This window comes from Mandrillus leucophaeus, unplaced genomic scaffold (assembly GCF_000951045.1).
Source record: "Mandrillus leucophaeus isolate KB7577 unplaced genomic scaffold, Mleu.le_1.0 Scaffold639, whole genome shotgun sequence".
Classification (NCBI taxonomy): Eukaryota; Metazoa; Chordata; class Mammalia; order Primates; family Cercopithecidae; genus Mandrillus; species Mandrillus leucophaeus.
Genome location: NW_012106908.1, coordinates 171,184 through 193,845, shown reverse-complemented (window position 1 = coordinate 193,845; position 22,662 = coordinate 171,184). Strand labels below are relative to the sequence as shown.

Here is a 22,662-nt window from a genome sequence, read left to right as displayed (position 1 = left end):
TTTGGTAGCTTCCCATGTGCCCAGCAACCTAAAGAAACTTGGGGTAAGGAAGAGAGCTGATGTCAGCAGGGCGTCAGGAACAGATGGATTTCTGCTGTTCCAAGGAAGAGGCTGTGCCGTTGGATGTTTTCTTTTTTGGGGGCCACATGCTGGGGCTTCCTACAGTGCAGAAACCTCAGTGGGTGGAGGCTGAGCCCCACACCCGTGGAATTGGACAGCGCCAGTCTCAGGCAAGGAGAGGGAATGTCGATTCCAGGGAGGTGGCGGCCCATGTTCAGAGCATCATCTTTGGAGTCTCCAACGTATTTGAAAATGTTTCTGTCAAGGTGAAGTGAGCTGACATTGTGAGGCACTGGCACTGGTGGCAGAGGGGCTGGGTGTGGGGTCAGTATATGGTGACCATTTCTATCACCCAAATGGGACACTGTGCTCCCAAATGGTGAGAAATATCATTTCTCACCATTTGGGCAGGAAATAGTCCACAGGCTAGGAAGGGATATTTCATCTTCATTTAGGAATTATTTAGACACACTTTGGAGAGTTGAGCTAAGGAAATTTAGCTTCCAAGGAGGAATGAAGCTACCACTGCGTCCGTGTGGAGTCCTGGGAAGCCTTAGTTTAGAGTAATGGTTCCTACTTCTGTTTTGCAAGGTCCTATCTAGTATCTTTCTGTTTATTTTTTTATTTTTTTTTATTTTAAGGGAGGTGAGGCACATGTTGCCATCTCTGTTTTACAGGTGAATAAGTTGTCCATGCCCTCGCCTGGTGGGTGAAACAACTCAAAGGTCAGACTTAGGCTGGGCTTTACAGTCTTCTTTAAGCCTAGGAATTGAGCAACCCCAATCTCCATCTTTTTACAAGATCAATTTGGAAAAACTCAAATATAGGAAAAATAGTTCATTCTAGTGCAGCATTTCCCAGGGATGTTTTCTAGAGACCCTGCAACCCTCATTGTACAGAAAACTAGAGGGCACGTGGTCTGCAATAATATGGCAAATTACTGCCAATTAACTGGACTGAGATACCACACTGTAATCCAGGAAAAACTACCTGTCACCAGCCAAGCCAGGAAGGCTGGCCTGGGCTCTAGTGCACCAGCAGACCCCTACCCCACCCTGCTGACAGGATGTCCCATGTGACACCAGCAGGCTTTCTTTGACATCAGAGAGGGCAGGGAGCCTTAGAACCTTCTAGAAGGATACAGGGAGTAGCCTTGAGAAGATCCCACGCTAGAAGCTGAGATGTTTTATTGGTTTATTTCTATTGTAATTTTTACTGGTTAACAGCCCCATGAGTGAATCCTTTCATTGTTTACAAGGAGATTTTATTCTTAAGCTTCTAAGGAACCCTCCGTGCCAGAGTCCCAAATTACCAGTTTTTTTAAAAGGATCTTTATCCCCATCTAGTGGCCCAAACGGTAAGTACTTCGGTCTGCTAGCCTCAGTTGTATTTTCTGTGGTGGTGAAAGTGCAGAACATAGAGAGGAAAATGCAGAAAATAGGAAGCCTTGCTTTTTCTTTTTCATTCTGTTCCAGGATTCAGAGGTCCTGGAGCAAGGACCTTGCTACACCATCATCCACAAACTTTTGATAAAGAATGAAATAAATAGCACTGTTAAACCTGGAGTAGTCTCCCAAAGAACCTTTTGTATTTATGTTTTCTATTCAAGGCAATGCATTGATAGAAGTTGGTGAATCCATGAAGCTAATGGCTGAGGTGAAAGACTCTCTTGATATTAATGTAAAGCAAACTTTTATTGATCCACTTCAGTTACTACAAGATAAAGATTTGAAAGAGATTGGGGTAAGTCTTCCAGGCTATAAATATACCTGTTGCTACTTAAGATGATGTTTATATCTAAAATCATTAGAATGTTTCAGCAGGGACTCACTGAAAGCATCATCTTATGATGCTTGTGGGTAGGGTAAAAATAACCCAGTTCTATTTTCCTGGGCTCACTGGGAAAGAGTGCCAGGATCTATCTGCCCTGGAGATGAAGCAGGATAATGGGAGGGAATGTCAGCATGTTCTTTCAGCTGGAAATTCTGTATCTAGTTGAAGCCAGCTCAAAGCCAGGCTAAAAATCCATATTTCTGCAGCCATTTATCACATAACAAAGTAATTACTTAACTTTGTAGTGCATTTCTTATTATCGAAATCATACCATAGTTGCATATTCTGATGCATTGCCCTGGTGGTCATTATTTTCCATTACTTCTCAAGAAAATCAACACCTAGAAACTGAATTTTTCATTTGGAAAACTGTTAAAAATGATATGCATGGGAATTTTCAGGTACCTGGAGATAATTGCATGCCACTTGCATGGTGGCATTTTTGTAGATGTGGGAAAACAGCCCCGAGACTTCTACCCCACCAGGGACTTCTACTCTGGAGGTACAAGCACGTTCTTATGGATATGTACAGAAGATGTTCCTCCGGGTACCTTCCAGCATGATCTCAACTTGGAGGTCATTTGAACCTTGGGCATATCCTGTTTTCCCTTCTTCAGACCTATTGATTCTCGAAGTGTGGTCCCTGGACCAGCAACATCAGCATCACTTGTGAGAAATGCAAATTCTTGGGCCCCATCCCTTACCTCCTGAATCAGAAATCTTGGGGGTGAAGCCCAGCAAGTCTGTGTTTTATAAAGTCCTCCAGGTAATTCTGATGCACACTAATGTTCAAAAACCACCGTTCTAGCCCATTTTTTCCAGAACCCGAGGGGGAAGTGTGAACCCCCACTGGTCTAGCCTGTGTGACAGAGATGAGGCTGATGGGATGTGTGAGCTTGGGTGGCCTTCCCTGCTTGGACCGTGGGCCTTGAGATGGCTTCATATTTCAGGGACCAGAGAAGGAACTGATGAATGTCAGATTATTGGTTCTTTCTTTGTTCATTCGTTGATTTATTTATTCATCCATCATCTGTGTATAGAGGGCCTGCTGTGCCTTGCCACTGTGGTGGGCAGTGGCCATATGTGGCTAACCAAGACCTGGTGTATGCCCTTGTGAAACTCACAGGTGTAGGGTAGAGAGACAAGTCAACAGGTATCATGTACTTTGACAGTTGTTGGAGAGATTAACCCAGGGACATGAAGGAGAGGCACCTCCCTCAGCCTGGCTGGGTCAGGGAAGGCTTCCCAGAGGAGGAGAAGCTGGCTATGCAGACTGGGAGACTCAGGTGGGCAAAATATCCAGCATAAGCTGACCAGAGGGCCAGGGCTGTGAGAGCAGGCAGGCTCGGGAACCTCGATTGTGTGGTATGGCCAGGGGATAGGGTGTGTAGGGGCAGAGGTGCTGTGGAGGGAGGAAAGACTGAGAGTCACGGAAAGCCCTGGATGCCTGTCCAGGCATTGCATTTAGAGTTTCTGCTGAAAGCAAAGGGTATGAGGGAGAATTCAGGAAGTCTGAGTGAGAAATGAAAGCACCCATTCAGGAGCTCCCTAAACATCCCACTCCCCACCTGCACAGCCCTTGGCCCCGTCATGCATACCATCCTCTTCTTCCATCTCAGGGGAAACATGTTCCTGTTGCTGTCAAGCCAGGGACATGTTTGTTGCTCTCAAGTCCTCTACTGGGCCGCCGGGTTTGTCATCTCTCACTTCCTCAGGGCCGTTGTGACATCCATTGTCCTCTCTGCTGTACCTTCATTCTTTCCCTTTCTATCTGTTGGCTTCTTCCTGTTAACATTTACGCACATCAGCACAGCTGCCCTTGACCCCTGGCGTCACATCTCACTCCCTCCTGTCCATTCTCTAGCCCACAGCAAGGGCATCCTTCCTGAGCTGCAAACCTTTCTGGCTGCCCACCGGAGGTGGGGTGAAGATACAGCCCCTCAGCCCTTCACAGCCTGGCCCCTCCTTTCCTCTGTGGCCTTATTGCCACCCCTTCCCCATGTGAACTCTGTCCAGCCTCACTGAATCATTTCCAGCTCCCTGGTGACATTTTGCTTTGTACTTTCTCGCTATTTGCTGTCTTTGTCCTTTCACCCCATCTCTTGGCTGTGTCACCTCACCCCTCAGCTCGGATGTGCTTTCCTTTGGGAAGCTGTTTGTTCTTTTGCTAGACTCTGTGGGGTACCCCTTCTGTGCCCCTGTGCCATGAGCACTGTTGCTTACCTTCTGCTCATATTGAGCAGTCCATTCCTTGGGGTGAGGGATCGTGGTTTGTTCCCTGTAGTCACAAGCCTGCCACATGGTTTGTGCTCACACACATTATTTTATTTTTTATTTTTTATTTCTTTTGAGACAGAGTCTCGCTCTGTTGCCCAGGCTGGAGTGCAGTGGCATGATCTCGGCTCACTGCAAGCTCCACCTCTCGGGTTCACGCCATTCTCCTGTCTCAGCCTCCTGAGTAGCGGGGACTACAGGCGCCCGCCACCACGCCTGGCTAATTTTTTTGTATTTTTAGTAGAGACGGGGTTTCACCATGTTAGCCAGGATGGTCTTGATCTCCTGACCTCGTGATCCGCCTGCCTCAGCCTCCCAAAGTGCTGGGATTACAGGTGTGAGCCACTGCGCCTGGCCTATTTTATTTTTTTTTATTTTAATTTTTGTGGGTACTTAGTAGGTGTATATGTTGTTTGGGTACAGGAGATGTTTTTCCAAATTATTTTTGAATGGTTGATTCTAGAGAAGTGACAGTCTGGGTTCTGGGGATGCCAAAACATCTCCCCCAAATGCACAGCTGTAAAACCAAATGTCTCCTTTGCTGACATATAGCAAGTTTTATTTCTTCTTGTGCGGTCATCATGGAGGAAGGTCATATGAAAAGTCAGCATTGCTCCTCCACCTGGCCAACCACAGACACATATGTGGTCCTGTGTAGTAAGTGGGTGAAATGTGTAAAGTACACTTATTTTGAAATGTTGGAGTTCCTTATGCAAAAAAATAATTTTCTAAATGCCATTTTGTTACTCAGATGCTGTTTGATATAGAACTGTAAATCTAACCTTAAATTATGTGGATGATGGAAAGTTAAGAGTCCAAGGTTTAGGAAGCCTTTCACAGTCTCGCCTATGCTCCATGTCGCTCAGAAATCAGGGGTTGGGAGCCTGTTCATTTGACATATGACTGACTTTCAGGTGTTCATGTAGAGGTACAGAGGGATTAGGGACCAGCCCAAAGTCACAGCATAGGAGACAGATGCTTCTGACTCTCTGGGTGCTCTTTTCACCGAGTCATGAAAGTTAGAAGCAGTGCTTCCTGCTAAAATGAATAGTGCAAGCTATCCTCGTGCTTCAGTGGGATGATCAGTTTCTACATACACTTTCGATACCCAGTGTCTGATTTCTGAGGATTATAGCCATAAACTCTCCAGGGACCCCTCCCTTGTCCTGTATAGCTCTCCCACTCGACACTGTTCTGACACGGGGTCTCTCTGCTTGGACACAAACTATGATGGGAAACCTGCTACGCAAGGCAGCCTGTTCCATGAGTAGACAGTTCTGTTAGATTTTGTTAAAGGGGTTATAATATTGTTTAGAGTTTTTCCCATTTCAGAGGTTGTCTGTGAATCTCTCTCCTTTGCATTCATTAACAGCATTTTATACAACTTATTTCTTGATGGTTTGGGAACTTTATGGAGATCCATTAATATTCTAAGGGATTGTAGAAGTTTGTGATTTTATAGTCTACTACTTAGTCAGGAGTTGACAATAGTGCCAAAAGAAATGTTCCTACTATGTTTTGTTTGGTTAACCTGGTTAGAAATTATCTGGACATTAAGAAGGCTGAAGTGAGGGATCGTATAAAGAACATTGAAAAGAATATCTGAGCATGGCTACTGCATCTTTATGTTCCATACAGACACTCATTTATTCTATTACCTATCTGTCCATTCATTCATTCATTCATTCATTCATTCCACAAATATTCCTTGAGCACCTGAAGTGAGGAGAGCCTCCATCAGGTGCTGAGGTGCTCCCAACAGCAGTGTAAGGTGGGTTCCTGCCCTCTGGAATCTAGGCCGAGAAAAAGCAATGACCATTTTAATAGAAATAATTTTTTTGTGCCAGGTTTTGAATGTAGCGCCTCTCTGAGGGACTCCCTTCTCTTTTTTTAGCATCACCTGAAAAAGCTGGAAGGCCGCCGCCTGGATTACGATTATAAAAAGAAACGAGTAGGTAAGATACCAGACGAAGAAGTCAGACAAGCGGTAGAAAAATTTGAAGAGTCAAAGGAGTTGGCTGAAAGAAGCATGTTTAATTTTTTAGAAAATGATGTAAGTATTTAAACCAAACAGGAGATTTTAATGTAAATGAATGAAACATTGAATATATGACTATGACCAGCATGTTGAAAAGCTCTAAAGCAGGGGTGCCCAATCTTTTGTCTTTCCTGGGCCACACATAAAATACCCTAACAATAGCTGATGAGCTTAAAAAAAAATCGCAAAAAAAAACTCCATAATTTTTTTTTTTTTTTTTTTTTGAGACAGAGTCTTGCTCTGTCACCAGGCTGGAGTGCAGTGGCGCCATCTTGGCTCACTACAACCTCCGCCTCCTGGGTTCAAGCAATTCTCATGCCTCAGCCTTCTGAGTAGTCGGGATTACAGCCACGTGCCACCACACCCAGCTAATTTTTATATTTTTAGCAGAGATGGGGTTTCACCATGTTGGCCAGAAGGGTCTTGATCTCCTGACCTAGTGATCTGCCCACCTCGGCCTCTCAAAGTGCTGGGATTAAAGGTGTGAGCCACTACGCCTGTTCAATCTCATAACGTTTTAAGAAAGTTTATGAATTTGTGTTGGGCCACATTCAAACCCATCCTGGGCCACATGCGGCCTGTGGGCCACAGGTTGGACAAACGTGCTCTAAAGCCTTAGCTGTTATGCAAGTTTCCAGAATTTTCTCCTATGTCATGCCTCAGAGATTGCTTCAGACATCCAGCAAGCCCTGACTCACATACTTTTTTGGAGACAGGGTCTCACTCTGTTGCCCAGGCTGGAGTGCAGTGGCATGATTGTGACTCACTGCAGCCTCGACCTCCCAGGCTCAAGTGATCCTCCCACCTCAGCCTTGTGGATAGCTGGGACCACAGGCATGCCACCAAACCCGGATAATTTTTTGTCAAGATGGGAGTTTTGCCATGTTGCCCAGGCTGGTCATGAACTCTTGGGCTCAAGGCATCTACCTGCCTCAGCCTCCCAAAGTGCTGGGATTACAGGTGTGAGCCACCATGCCTAGTCCCTGGCTCAGTATCTTAAATCTTGAGGAGTCCTGTTTATCCCAGGATTGCTTCAGAGGTTGTCTCTGAAGATTGCGAAGTAGACTGACTTTTGTATGTGAGGCCATAGCATTTGTGGTTTCACAGGAGAATGAAAAGTCCAGGTCATGTGGTAATTTGCCATTTTGCTAAGACTGAAAAGTACTTGGCAAGGCAGATGTTCAAGGGAGAGCAGCTCTGTTAGCTGGTGGAGGGGGTGGGGGAGAGCTGCTGTCATCCCCCAGCTCTCTGATGCCTTTACCTGTCATAGCCCACATTCAAGGCACCTAAATTTTTCAGCTGTTCCATAGTGGTGCTTGTGGGCTCGGAAATTGTGAAGGTCTTGGATCTTATCTCTCAGAAGTACCAATCTTCTATTGTAGTGTGGTTCCTGCCATTTGCTTTGATTTTATTTGTCCAAGTAAAGTCAAATGAAATGGAATTAAGGAGGACGGTGACTCCTGACCAGGCAACACGCAGCTGGGGGTGGCCTCCCTGCTCAGCCTTGGGTTTAAGGGGCCATTGGCACTTTGACTGCCTGAGTGGAAGAGGTGTCAGCCACCTGCCTCCCTCCTGAGCCCCTGCCCTCAGCCTGGCCTCAGCAATGCCAGGAGCTGTCTCAGCCCCAGTATTAGCATGGGACCTAATTGTTAAGTTTTTAAACCTGTGGGAACAAGTCAGGAGGTTTATTTATCCTCAAGACCATGCTGTACTTATAACAGTTTATTTAAAGGTACACTGAGGTCTTACTTCTTTTGAGACAAGTCAAAATGCATTGAGCACCTTTTATTTACCATGGTGATGTGTGGAGGGATTGTGTCCAATACTGACAAGACATTCATCCTGGAGAATGAATTCTCCCAACTGGAGATGCCAATTTGAAATTTCCCATGCCCATTAAACCACTGAGGCCTGAAAAGTACTCTACTGTGTTTCTCCTTTTAACTTCTTTTTTAGGAGGAGGGGGAATAGGAGGAGGTGTGACAGTTCGGTATCTCTGTTTTTCTTTAAATATATGAATTTCCTCTTGAAATTGTCCCTAAGCAACAGCCATTTTGTTTTGTTTCAGATTGCCGTATTGTTTTGAAGTCTTTATAAAATGTAATTTGAAGTGTGACATGTATCAGATACTCTTTGAGGGGCCATATGGAATGTTGCCCTGCTGGCTCCAGGCCCATTTATGGCTTAAACTCTGAGATTGTGTCTTGTGTCAGATGTGCTGTCTGACCCATTTGTGCCGTTTATTACCCATGTGGGAACCATGATGATGGGTTTTCGCAAAGTGCTCCATGAGGGAAGCCTGTCTCAGCCACGCTGGCCTTAGCAGTTGACTCAAGAGACCTCAGTTTTCCCCCTCAGTGTCAGTCAAAAGTCAAAAAGGATCCCTTCATTATAAAAGCTCAGTCATTTGTCCATGTTTTGACAGTGACACATATTCTGTCTGTCACAGATGGGTTAAGCCCTCCCACCCTGCCCTGGCAGAAGTAAGAGCTGGTTCCTAGCCCAAGCTCTGCAGGGGCCCTGGTGCTGGCCTTGCTCCGGCCTGGTTGTCATGTTTCCTCCAAGGCTTCCTGTGGGAAATTGACCTGCGGGTGAGTGGAGGTTTCCCCTGTTCAGCTCTGGGGAGTCGGGGCTGCTCCCTCAGCCTGGATCCTGGGGTCTTCACCTTCACAAGGAGGGGTTTTCTGGCTTCTACTTCTGCCATTGAGGTGGGATGAAATGGAGAGGGACCGCCCAGGCTGCCTGGAAACTAGGCTCTTTCCTTCCTCCCTTCTCCCTCCCTCCTGCTGTCTGTAGCTGCAGTGGCTACTAGGGGTGCCCTGGCTGCTGGTTCTTGCAGTAATGGTGGTGATAGTGATGGTGATGATGATGACAATGACAAGAGCTACCATTCACTGACACCCCATGATAAAGAGGCTAAGGGGGTACTGTTGATGGTCCCTGTCATGGCGCCCTTTCATTTACCTTTTCCCCTACCCAGGTTTATAGCTGAGGAGACTCAGAAGTGATTGTGTAGGCTTCAGAAGCCCATCTTACTCTCTTCTTGGGGTAAACAACATTAGATCAGAGGGCACCACCTCAGCCTTTCCCATGTCAGTGTGTCTGTGCCATAACCAGGTGGTCTGACCGTCCTCTCCTGTTGACCAGGCAAGGTAGAGAAAAATCTCCTCCAGGTCACTCCTTGGACCTGACATGCAAATGCCAATACTGCCTGGTGCTTGGGGATAAACAGAGAATGTGACTTGCTGGGAGAAAGACAAAATGCCAATACATGGTGGATGGGGCGTACTTGAATCCTTGGCCCTGCATTTGATCCATCTCCAACAACCAGGCCAGAGCTGGTGGCTCTGCAGCCCATGGGACTCTGGCTTCCTGCTCCCTCTGAGTCACCACCCGCACGTCCAACCTTGGTCACTCAACCTCTTGTTGCCATGTTGCTTCCTCTCCTGTGGGGAAGTCCTGCATGAGGAGCTGTGCTTCAGGGTGGCGGGGGAGGGCTGGATTTCCTGGCAGAAACTAAAGATGGCTGGGACCTGTTCTAATCGCCATGTCAAACACAGTGGGTCTTCGGGTGCTGCTGCCTGATGGATTGGACGGTGTTTCCACTTGATCCGGTACCTGCTGGAGACAAGGTGTACAAACTGTCAAATAAGCGGCTGCAAGGGAAGCCTGGTGGCAGGCAGCGGAGGCCCTGACACTTCCTCCAGACACAAGTAGAACACGCTTCTGTTACTGTGGGGATATCACAGTATCAGATATCTGTGGGGATATCAGTCCCAGCCATTCACCCTTTGGCTTCTGACCAATGGAGGAAGTGACAAAAAAGCCAGATTGGAATCAAGGGACATCTCTTTAACTGATGAGAACACTTGAAAGTTGTAAAATACAGACCTCCTGGTCTACTTTGCTGAAGGACATGGCCTGGACTTAAAGTCCCGATGACACTTTCTCCTCCTTGCACCTTCTTCGGTGGATGACAGCCAGCTCTAGGGGAGAGCCAGCCTATCTCACTACCTAGACACAGCCTGAGACGCTGAAGCTGGGTGAGTGGGAGCCTTGCTGGCCGCAACCCTGCAGAGCCAGTGACTGAGGCAGAGCAACCCATCCTACTAACTAGGGAGCATCCCCAGCCTCATCCATGAGAGGAGGAGGAGGAGGGCCTGGTGAGAAGACTTAGAAGCATTCACTCCAAAGAGAAAGTGAATAAGCAGAGAAAAGCGAATGAAGGGAAATCCTCTGAGATGGGTGTGCTTGGTGCTCTGGTGCTACCTGCCCATCTCTGTTTGGCACTGACCATTCAAAGACCGAAATCTCACCCTGGGGGAAGAGCTGATGCCTTCTCTAGCCTTCATGTCTCTTCGTCCTGCCTTAGACACAATAAAAGCTTCACCGGGGAATGCCTCAGAAGAAACTGTTTGCCAAAGCTCTGTCTGATGTGAGGAGAACCCTGACTGGAGTTAACAGACTTGGTCTTTCCTGAGTCTCCAGATGTAATACTTCCTAGGGTTTTCTGGCCAACAGGCCATTTGCAGGGATTTCCAGGGTGTGGTCTTTCATCTGTCCTCACCTCTGCATTCTCCCAACTGAGAAACAAACCGGGGGAGCCACATAGGATCACATGCCAGCCCCTTGCTCAGAGAGCAGGGCTCTCTAGAAAGCCATGTTGGAAGGGGCAGCTTGGGCTTGGGCCTGGGCCCACAGTAGAAGTCCAGTGAGCTATTCCTGGCCTGAAGTCTAGACCTTGGAGCCCCTGCAGGGAGAGCGGGTGCAGAGACCACAAAGCCAAATGACACACGATCTTGTGACCACTTCACAAACCCACTTTCTTGAGAAATCCGGAGCCCACAGCCAGGCCCCTACTGCCTTTCCTTGTAGTGTCCAGATACCCCGGTTATTAGGGCCAAGTGGGTGCCACTCCTGCAATCTCACCAGTTAGATGAATCACCAAAGGAAGGGGAGGTGGAGAGATATGATGTGCTCACTCTAACATTCCTAAGCAGAAGTTGTATCTATTTTCTTATCTATTTTTGGCAGAACTGGGAATGGGAGAATGAACTGGGAATGGGAGAATGAAGAAGAGTCTCCTTTGGCCCCACACTGTAGCCTTTGGTTGTGTTGTGAGTGGCAGCTGGATTGGAGACATTGAGCATTTCTTCACATTTTGCCTGAGGCTGAACAGCATCATTATTCTATAGGCAATGATGCAAGCCAGGAGATGTTTTGGTTCTCCAACTTTCCAGGGATCCAGGAGGGGCAGTCCCATGACTAATTTCTCGCCAGGCCAAGTTGGGCCTGGCAGGGTCCTGAGAGGTACCCAGGGCAGCCCTCCTCTTGGAGAAAAGTGTGGGAAAGTCAGCAGACTGGTTACCAGCCTTCATTGCCATTTCTTGGGAACAGTATATCACCCATAGGTTTGTTAACACACTATCACCTCTTCTGTCTTTGCAGAGAAGTTTATTCCTCACAACTTACCATTAGCAAATGTAGGTCTTTGACATTAGCAGAAATCAGAGATTATTCCATAGAAGATGCTTATTTCAGTCCAGTGAGTAAAGGCATCTGCAGTCCTGGCTCTCTTGGTATACATTCCCCAGCTACAGGACCCTCCCTCCATCCATGGGTTTAGACCCATGGAATTACTAGATTCCAGATTCCTGGGGTCTTTCCATTGGTCTAGGGTAGCATTTTCCAAAATCCATCCCATGGGATGTTAGTGTGTTTTGCATTAATAATGTCTCTGTGGTCAAACACGTTTGGGAAACCCTGGGTTAAATAAAACTAAACAGAGTTTCTTTATCACAAGACTTTTCGGAGTCTTTATTTGATGGTAAGAAAGATTAATTCCTAAGAGAAAATACAAAGTTTGGCAGTTTACCAAACTTATTTGACCACAGAATTCTGTCACATTATTATATTATTACTAATGTTTCAGAGACTGTAATGTGTGGAATAAGATACATTAGGAGGTACTGAACTCATAGAAAGCATATCCAGCAAGGAGTGAGATACCTGAATTCTGTTTCCAGTTTTGCTTCTGCTAAGCCTCTGGGAAAATCATTTCACCTGACTGGTATCAGGCAAATTAACAACTGCATTTGAGAAATTCTTTAAAAGGATAAAGTGGAGAATAAAAGTGTAAAGGATTATTATCCATGTTATTAATTTAATTGCCTTACTCAAACTTTCTCAGAAACTCTGAATAAAGGCTTTTGCCCCATTGGAAAATGCATCTGTTTATAACCAGACTGCAAAATTCATGAGAAATTTTCCATAGCTTCTCTGAGGAATCCACAGAGAATGGAGGTCTTTGATATGATAGAGCAAGAAATTACTGGTATTATTACACTGTAAATTGAAGATGACCTGTATGGGAAATGTGCCTTTTCAGTTGTTAAAGAGAATGACTTGTCGTCTTTTGAAGATGTATACTTCTTTATTCATGCTTGCCAAGCACACTTGCAGACCCCAGGTGTCTGGACAGGCATCAGCTGCTCACATCACAGTTCTCTCTCTGTCCTCGCCATGGGCTTCAGGGTGTGCTACTCTCTGCTTACTCACCCGGCTGCTCACCAAGTCCCCTGGTAAGTGATTGCTAAAGGGTCAGAGGAGGAGAGTTCCCAGCCCTGCTCCTTCTGGCCACCCCAGTTTCCATAGTCCTCTTGCAGAGTTGACCTAAGACAGTCTTTGTTACAGTATGCAGTCCTTTGAGCCATTCTTCCTTTGGGTACAGCCTAAGCCCTTTGCAGTTGGCCCTCAAGGCCAGGCTAATGGCTCAGATCTTATGCAAGTGTCCCTGAGGTTTCCACAACTCCTAGAAACTTCTAGTATCCTTAGTCCACTGTAGTTGGGGACATCTATTCTCTGTTTCCACCCTCAGGACTAAAGTACTCCCAACGGCCATATATGCTGCTAATTATCCATTAGTTTCCAGCTAAAGAGAGGTTTGGAATGAAATGTATCCACAGGGGACACATGTGTGTCACTTGTGGATTGTACATTGTGTGTAGTCTGCCATGGGAGATAAATTGAGTTAATTCCTGTTTTGAGGTTATCCCTCAGAAGAGAGTGAGAAGCCCTGGGATACAGCCAAGCCAACAGTGAAGTCCCCAGGCCCAGTCACGATGGGTCCATTACCCCCTGAGTTTGGTTCCTATGTGTCTCCAGGCAACAACTCCCATCACCATGAATGGGGGACCCTGGGCAGCACTAATCTCATTGTTAGGTTTTTGCGTAGTTTGAGGATGGGCTAAAATAGCTCTGTATCAGTTTCCTGTTGGGGCCATAACAAATGACCACAAACTGTAGCTTAAAGCAGCACACATTTATTGTCTTCCAGCCTAGAGTCCTAAAATAAAGGTGTGGGTAGGGCCACGTTTGTTCTGGAGGCTCTGGAGGAAGAAGCTGCTTCTTTGCCTTTTCCAGCTTCTACAGGCCACTTGCATTTCTTGGCTCATTCTTCGCTTCCTCCCTCTTCACAGCCAGTGGCACAGCATCTTCACATACCTCATTCTGACCTCTGCTTCCATTGGCACATCTTCTCTGACCTTGGCACTCCTGTCTCCCTCTTAAAGGACCTCATGATTACGTTGAGCCATTCAGACATTCCAAAATAATCTCCTCATGTTAAGATCCTTAACTCAATCATAACTGCAAAGTCCCTTTTGCTCTGTGAAGTAACATATTTGCAGGTTTGGGGAATTAAGATTTGGATATCTTTTCAGGCTCCGTGATTCTGTCTACCTCAGGCCCCCTCTGGTTTTATGGTTCTGTGCATCTCCCAGGTAGCTTCACAGCCCTCACTTCACACATTTGTCAGCCACCAAGGCCTGTGCCTCCTTGACCTTTAACCTACGTGGAAGTCTGCTTGCATTATGAGTTTCTCACTTCAAACATCAGCTGAGTGTGAGCCCATCTGTAGGAGCTAGAGTGCTTCATTTTCAGAAAAGGGAGTGGATTATCTGGAAATCCAGTTCCTCGGCATATATTATGTGAACATTTTTATGGGTGAGGTCACACTTTGCTCTGAATAGATGGCACCAGCAAAGTGTCAGCCCAGGTCTCAACCTAGAAGTGGAATTAAGCCTTTCTTCCCATCCCAGATGACTTTCTCTGATTCAACAGATGGACTGCTAAAATTCCAACAATGGAAGAAATGTTTTACCTTTTGGTCAGGTTTTGGCTCTTGCTAGGCCTGAGTTTATTGCTTTATCTTGGTTCTGCCTGTCTAGGTATTTATTTCTAATCGTTGTTTGGGAAGCTCAATCCACCTGTGTTGGTCCCCGTGGTCCCCAGCACACATCTCAATGCTCATGATCTGGGGGACAGCTGGAAGCTTCCATTTTTTTCAAGGTGGAAAATAATCTACTCGTAGCACACCTGGTCTTCACAGTCAACAAGAGACTTACAGCCTAGTAGCCACCCCTTCAGGACTTGTACTGAGCACCTACTAGGTGCAGGCATTGGGCAGTGCTGCCATTATTTCCCAAGGTTTAAGGGCTTTCAGGATTCATTTCCTTCCCAGAGTCAGCCACCCAATGAGCAGTTACAAATGCATCTCTAGATTACATCACCTTGTGTTTTAGCCACGACAGAGAGGATAGCTTGTAATCCCTTTGCCCCCTTCCCGTTCCCCAACCCCAAATATGTTTCAAGAAATACTCATTTAGTTATCTTTCACAATTTCTTTAAAAATTATAAAATACAAGCATTTTATAAAGTGGGTAATAAGACAGGACAAATAAATTTTACTAAAGGCAGAGAGGCATGGCATAGCTTTTACCAAGCACACCACTCTAGCACTGTAAGGAAGAAAAATTGTTTCTATAATAAATTCTACTCTGATTGTGCTAGGCCATGGCCCTGGACTTATTTAAAAGTATGTGTAAAAGCCAAAGACGTGAAATTTAAGAAATCCTTAGGATTTGGTAGGGGCCAGGCTGTCTTTGTTTTGTTTATTGGGTTTTTGGAAATTTAAGGCTAGGCTTGTTGCTTTTCCAGCCACAGAGCATGGTAAAGTAAATGAAACTCGACAGGATTTCATTGTTCGGATGCTGATCGCAGCTTGGCACACATGGAGTTCCATGTATACCTTACATGCATATTGAGCCCGTGTTTAAAATAGTATAAGTGGGTAAGAAAAATTTAAGTACAGGCAACTAAAGAATGATTTGCAACTACAAATGAAAGTAGCGTGGATCTTTGAAGGCTGACAAGTCCATGATTGGTTAGGCAGGGTGAGATTGTGTGAATGAATCAGCAGGCAGACTTTGCCCTAAAGCCGAGTAGAAAATGAAGTATGGAAATGATGCATAGGCTTTGGGGAAACCTGCGAAGTGTAGGATTGATTTTGATTTGTGTCTTTGTCCAGCGCTATAGTTGATTGGATTCTTGCTGGGGGAGGCCCATCACCTCAACCCTCTGGGGCTTGCCTCTGGGGCTTCCAGAAATAAGCTTAATCTCTTTCCTATAGCAGCCCCTCAGACACGTGGGGGAGCAGGAAAGCTCTCAGGCCTTCCTCAGATTGCTCTTCCTCAAATTATACAGCCCCATATCATCCAGGTTTTTGTTATAAGACACAGCTTTAAAAAATTCATTGTAAGTTAGTCATTAATTTCATGAATGTCTTGATTTGTGGGAAACAGAGATGCCAGTGTCTTTATAGTTCATTCCCTTTAGCTCTATGTTTCAGGGAAAATATGTTGAGTGGATAGCAACAAAAAGCGTATAGGGGACAGGGAAATCGCCCCCATTCACATATTGCTCCCAGCCCCCTTTCTTATCTGTTTCATTTACAGTTCTTAACTGTTTAATTTACTTAATGTCTTGATTTGGCTTAGCTAGAAAGTGCGTGTAGAGACACTTGACTAAGTAGGCAGTTCCTTTGCTAAATGTTGGCTTCATTTATAACTGGAAGAGCTTTATCTCTCTGTTTTCAGATCCATGAGCTTTATAGCATAGAAAATCTCCTGAGAAAAATCATCTAATTGGAAAAACAGGCATTTTATTGAGTTAAATCAAATTCATAATCACAAATAATTTTGAACATGTTTTTCCAGCATTTATAGCTCCATACCATGACCTATATGATTATTATACAGAGCTCCTAGATGAAATTAAATGAAATGGACCAGAGCCGAGGCAGACTGGCCTTCCCTGCAAAGCTGGGTCTTTGTTGCTGGTCTCCTCTCTTTCTGGACATTACATAGGTTCTGGCCTCCATGGAGTAATTTTCCACTTCTGCTGCAGGTAGAACAAGTCAGCCAGTTGGCCGTGTTCATAGAGGCAGCATTAGACTATCACAAACAGTCCACAGAGATTCTGCAGGAGCTGCAGAGCAAGCTACAGATGCGGTAAGCGCCTCCACGTTTCTTACAAGCCAAGGGCTGCGGAGGTAACATCTATTGAAATCCATGTGTCTGTCTCTCCATCTCTCCATCTCCCCTTTCCCCCACCTCATTCTGTTCTGAATTTTCTTTCACCGGCTTTCATGGTTGGATGTGGGATGGGACTGAGATAATAAGTACTGGCTTTGGCCAATAGGGTAGAACTGGGAAAAGGGACTTGGCAGCTTTTCTCCTTTTTCTTTTCATTAAATCCCTTTTTTGGTGACCTGTGTTTAGGGCAACTAACCAAAGTTGCTCTCCCACCTGGGACATCAACTCCTACAGAACTACCCTGGCTTCACTGCTGATTTGATGAGAGTTTAGCTCTCCATTCACAAAGAGTTGGAAAACATCCAGAGCTATGGAAAAAAGTGAGATGCTCTATGGAAAATATGTAAATATCTGTTTTTTAAAAAAAGATAATGTTTTCACTTCACCAATACGAATTTCAGGCTATGTTCATATTATTGACTGGTATTGAAAGAGTCAAAATATTGACAAATTTGAGGCTGTGTTCATAATATTGACAGGTATTGAAAGAGTCAAAAATATTTTCTGAACAATCAAAGAAAGGTTTCTGTGTTCCTTGTGACTTTAATAATAGATGTAGTCTATACTTTTCTGAAAATTAGTAATATCATATCCTGTTTGCATGGCAACCCTACTTATTAGAATATTGGGTTAAAAATACCCTGTTTTAAAACTAGATTTGATAACAGAAAATTGTTTTACACAGGATTATGGTAATGCATAAATTTCGAGGGATTTTTACTTAAATCAGTGACTTAGTTACACAGGGAAGACAAAGATGTGTTAAGTCCCTGAAACATCCACTTCTGCAGGCAGATAGTTTACCTATTACTCACAGGAGTGTATTTTCATAATTCTATTGTAATCTATATGAGTAGAGTGAGGGAGAAGGCAGCTCCCATCACTGGATGCTGGCCGCGTCCCAGGCACTTGCTGGATGCCTCAGAGACCTGATGAAGAAAATTAGTCTTTTTTTTTGAGATGAAGTCGTGCTCTGTTGCTCAGGCTGGAGTTCTGTGGTGCAATCTCAACTCACTGCAACCTCTGCCTTCCGGGTTCAAGAGATTCTCCTGCCTAAGCCTCCCGAGTAGCTGGGATTACAGGCGCCCACCACCATGCCTGGCTAATTTTTGTATTTTTAGTAGAGATGGGGTTTCACCATGTTGGCCAGACTGGTCTTGAACTCCTGACCTCAGGTGATCTGCCTGCCTTGGCCTCCCAAAGTGCTGGGATTACAGGCATGAGCCACCATGCCTGGCCCAATTAGTCTTCTTCAAGGTGAATTTCACTCACAAGCTCAAATAGAGTTGAAAAGCTACATTTGTGATATCACCTCCATCACTTTTGACTACTCAAGAGTCAGTGTGTAAAAATCATCCCTTTCATGACCACTGGCTGTAACCTAAGTTCCTGTACTCAACAAGGCAGAGAGAATGTGTGTTTGGAAAGCTTTCAACATCAAATGTCTGGCTCATCTTATGATGTATGTTACAGAATATCAGCTGCATCCAGTGTCCCCAGACGAGAATACAAGCCAAGGCCTGTGAAAAGGAGTGCTAGTGAGCTCAATGGGGTTTCCACCACCTCTGTAGTGAAGACGACAGGTAAGTTTACCATTCTAATATGCTAAGTGTGCCTTTAGTAAAGCACTTCTAGAAACACACACTTACGCTTGTTTCTGGGTCAGTGAATACACACAGACCCTGGATATCTTTCTTTGGTTGTTTGGTAAGTTCCCTTTTCCCCTAAAAGTGCCCCTTTTTTTCTGTTCCCTGGGGAAGAATTCTATCACTTATATAATGTGGCATTTAGAACCTTGGCCATAGAACCATTATTGCTACATCATCCTTTATTTTTTTAACTCTTTGAAAATATTTTCTTAATTTATTTTTAAGTTGAAATTAGCATTTCTGAGCAACTGTTATATGCTAGATACTATCTTAAGTGCTGCATCATTATTTTTTATTAAACAAGTGACGCAAATGTGTCTTTTAGTAAAATAATCAAACAAAAAAATTGGTAAAATAGTCACACAGAAAAAAGATTTAATGGTGTAAGTCATTCTATAGTCTCTTGTGATTACCCACACCATCCCAGTTCACTTCCTAGATGTAGCCACTGTTAAAAATTTGGTATAACTATTGTCATATCTATTGATGTACATAGATATACACATAAATACAGCGTTTTGGATTTTTTTCTGTTTTTTATTTTTTTCTTTTTTGAGACAAGGTCACCAGGCTGTAGTGCAATGGCATGAACATAGCTCAGTGCAGCCTTGACCTCCTGGGCTCAGGTAATCCTCCTGCCTCAGCCTCCTATGTAGCTGGAACTACAGGCATATGTGACCCTGCCAGGCTAATTTTTTTCTTTTTTGTAGAGACAAGGTCTCACTTTGTTGCCCAGGCTGGTCTGCAACTCCTGGGCTCAAACAATCCTTCCGCCTCAGCCTTCTGAAGTGCTGGGATTACAGGCATGAGCCACTGTACCCAGCCTTGTTGCTGTTTTTTAAATGCGAGATTATACTAGGCATATTGTTCGGCAGTTTTCTTTTTAAAATGTATCACTGTTTCTTGGAGTTATTTCCATATCATGCATATAGATCTATCCCACTGTTTTAACAGCTTCATAGTTTTCTATTATACCATTTCCCTATTAGTGGACATTAAGGTTTTTTCCAGTTATCCACTGTGCTGGCTACACTACTATTAAAGCATGAACACCTGCTTCTCCACACCCATGCCAGTTGACTTCCATTTCTGCCAAGCACTCATGAGAAAAAAAATGGTATCCCATCTTAATTTGCATTGCCATGATTATTAGTGAGGGTGAACTTTCTTTTCTGTATTTTAATTTGTATTTCCTTGTGTCTGAATTCAGTCTGTTTATGTCATTTATTTGTGTTTTTTGGAGGTAGTTTGCTTTATCTTGTTGTTTTATAGGAGTTCTTTCCATATGGGGATATTAATAATTTTTTTCCCAGTTTGTCATTTATCTTTAAACTTTGCTTATGGAGTGCCTTGTCTCTTTGTAGCTTTTGCTGTTGTTTGCTTTGTTTAGTTTTTCTTCCAGTATACAGAAGCTTTTATTTTGATGTAGTCAAATGTATCTGTCTTTTGCTTACGACTTTTACATTTTGTGCCCTGTCATGATTACATTTTGTGCCCTGTTGTGAAAAGTCTTCCTATCCCTGGAGTTACTCTTCTATGGTTTTCTACTACTTTGAATAATCTTTTCTTAATATTTAGATCTTTATCATGAGGATTTATTTTTGTAAATGAAAAGAAATTCCCAAACTATCTTTCAGAGTTGTGCTACTGTTTCACATCCCCACCAGCAATGCATTAGTGATCCAGTTTCTCCACATCTCTGCCAGCATTTGGTGTTGTCACTATTTTTTATTTTAGCCACTTTGATAGGTGTGTAGTGAATCTTACTGTGGGTTTAATTTGCATTTCCTTAGTGATTAATGATGTTGAGTATCTTTTCATGTGTTTATTTACCATCTGTGTATCCTCTTTGGTGAAATGTTTCTTCATGTCTTTTGTCCATTTTCTAACTGGATTGTTTACATTTTTACTGTTGAGTCTTGAGAATGCTTGATTTATTCTAAATACAAGTTCTTTCTATATATGTGATTTGCAAATATATTCTCTCTGTAGCTTATCTTTTTATCCTTTTAACAGGGTCTTTCACAGATCAAAATTTTTAATTCTTATGAAGTCCAGTGTATTCATTTTTACTTTTATAGATTGTGTGAAGTCTAGGAATTCTTTGCCTAACCCTAAGTACTAAAGATTTTCTTCTATTTTCTTTCCTTTTTTTTTTGAGAAGGTGTCTCACTCTGTAGCCCAGGCTGGAGTAGAGTGGTGCAATCTCAGCTCACTGCAACCTCTGCCTCCCAGGTTCAAGCGATTCTCCTGCCTCAGCCTCGCGAGTAGCTGGGACTACAGGCGCACACCACAATGCCCAGCTAATTTTTGTATTTTTAGTAGAGATGGGGTTTTGCTATGTTGGCTGGGCTGGTCTCGAACTCCTCACCTCAAATGATCTGGCTGCCTCAGCCTCCCAAAGTGCTGGGATTACAGTTGTTGAGCTACCATGCCCGGCCTCTCCTATGTTTTTTCTTAAGTCTGTGATCCAGTTTGTGTTAATTTTTGTATAAATGTGAGACTTAAGTTGAGATTCATTTATTTTGCCTAGGGGTGTCCAATTGCCCTTTCAAACACACATTGCTCATATAAGCTGCACAGTGTGAATTTTCTTCCATCCCTATTGCTATCCTTAAAGGTTTTTGTTTTTTTTTTTCCATTTAAAAACAAAAATTATCAGAGTAATATGTATATGTAGTTTAAAAAGAAAATGGTAATATGCATATGTGGTTTTAAAAATGCAAATGTAGTTACCTCTACCTCTGTGTGAAAACATGGGCAGGCCCCATGAGTTTTCTCATTAGTAAAACTATAAATTATCAGAATATATGTGTATACATTTTTTAAAAAAACATGGTGCAAGCTTTTTCGTGAGAAATGGTAGTTTCCCCTTCAACTCCTTTCCCAGTGCTTATTTTCTGCTCTCAGAGGAAACACTTTCAACTCTTTTGCATATTTATTTGGTACTTAACTTCATGATGCTTGTTTTTTACAATTTCTTGATTTTTCAGTTTTGGATAAATGTATTGATTTCCTGACATGGAAGATAAAGGCTTAGCTTTGTAACCCTTGGTCTTCCATAGACTTCTCCCTCCTTTCACCCTTCCAATTTACTTATAATCACTGTTATTGTTAAATAAATATTCATTGTATAACCATCACTTCCATCATGTGGGACTCTTAAAATGCCCTCCTCCCCTTTTTCCCTGCTCTTATTTTGAATTGCCTGCTTCTGGATGAAAATGTGAGCAGTCTCCATGGCTTCTCTGACCACTCTTGGGTCACATAAGTTCTCCAGTCACTTGAGTGTGTAAGTGCAGGCTCGTGCAGTAGTCAAAATGCTAAGACCCATGTCACAGTCAAAGCTTTCATCTTGATTTAAAGTTCGGCTTTCACTCCTCCCCAAGCTCTGGCCTGTTGCAGTGGGAACACTGGTGTCAGGGAAGAGGTTGTCTTTGGCTTTTTCTCTTTCCCCATCTACCCCTTCTGTTAAGTCCCCAGAGAATGTATTTTAAGCTCCCTGAAGAATCTTTTGAAAGTCCTTCTCTCTTGATTTGGTGTGAAATGAAAAGGTCACAACACATCCTGCCTCCTCCACACTCTCTCCAAACATTTTTCTAAAAATCCTTTTTAATGTCCATCTTCTGACCTGTTAATGCCATAGATGTAGGCTGGGATTGAAAGTTACAAAATTGGCTTCCCTCATCTCTTCTCTTTTCGTTTGTTTCCAAATCCTGCATAAGTTGTCTTCTGCACATCAGTTAAAACAAAGAAACAAACAAACAAAAACAGTTCTGGGGCCTCATCCAAAACTTCCATTTTTCCATCCTCTAACACTTGTTTACAATGTCGTGAGCACAGAAATAATATTCACAGCAGTATCACATAGTATACTATCATTGCATTTCTATTCTTATACAATTGTTGTTGTCTTGATGACTGTAGCTTTGTAAGTTTTGAGGTCAGGTTCTGTTAGTCCTCTAACTTTGGTCTTCATTTTAAAAATCGTTTGACTATTCTAGTTACTTTGCATTTTCATGTGAGTTTTAGAGATCAAATTTTCAATGTTTCAAAAAAATTCCTGCTCAGATTTTTATTTGGATTGGGTGAATCTGTAAATCAATTTAAGAGGTATTGATAGCTTAACAATATTGAGTGTTCCAGGCTGGGCGCGGTGGCTCACGCCTGTAATCCCAGCACTTTGGGAGGCTGAGGCGGGCAGATCACAAAATCAGGAGATCAAGACCATCCTGGCTAACATGGTGAAACCCCGTCTCTACTAAAAATACAAAAAATTAGCCAGGCATGGTGGCAGGCGCCTGTAGTCCCAGCTACTCTGGAGGCTGAGGCAGGAAAATGGGGTGAACCTGGGAGGCGGAGCTTGCGGTGAGCC

At 43.8% G+C, this 22,662-nt stretch overlaps 1 protein-coding gene across 1 annotated transcript in view; it reads left to right on the top strand.

Moving 5' to 3' along the window:
* The window catches only part of SH3GL3 (SH3-domain GRB2-like 3), a 176,858-nt gene that overhangs the window by 128,787 nt on the left and 25,409 nt on the right, over positions 1 to 22,662 (top strand). Inside the window, exons 5-9 of the mRNA XM_012000687.1 lie at positions 105 to 326; positions 1,630 to 1,803; positions 6,062 to 6,220; positions 16,451 to 16,554; positions 18,112 to 18,221. Coding sequence (XP_011856077.1) covers positions 105 to 326; positions 1,630 to 1,803; positions 6,062 to 6,220; positions 16,451 to 16,554; positions 18,112 to 18,221 — 769 coding nt within the window. The remainder of the gene's footprint in view (positions 1 to 104; positions 327 to 1,629; positions 1,804 to 6,061; positions 6,221 to 16,450; positions 16,555 to 18,111; positions 18,222 to 22,662) is intronic.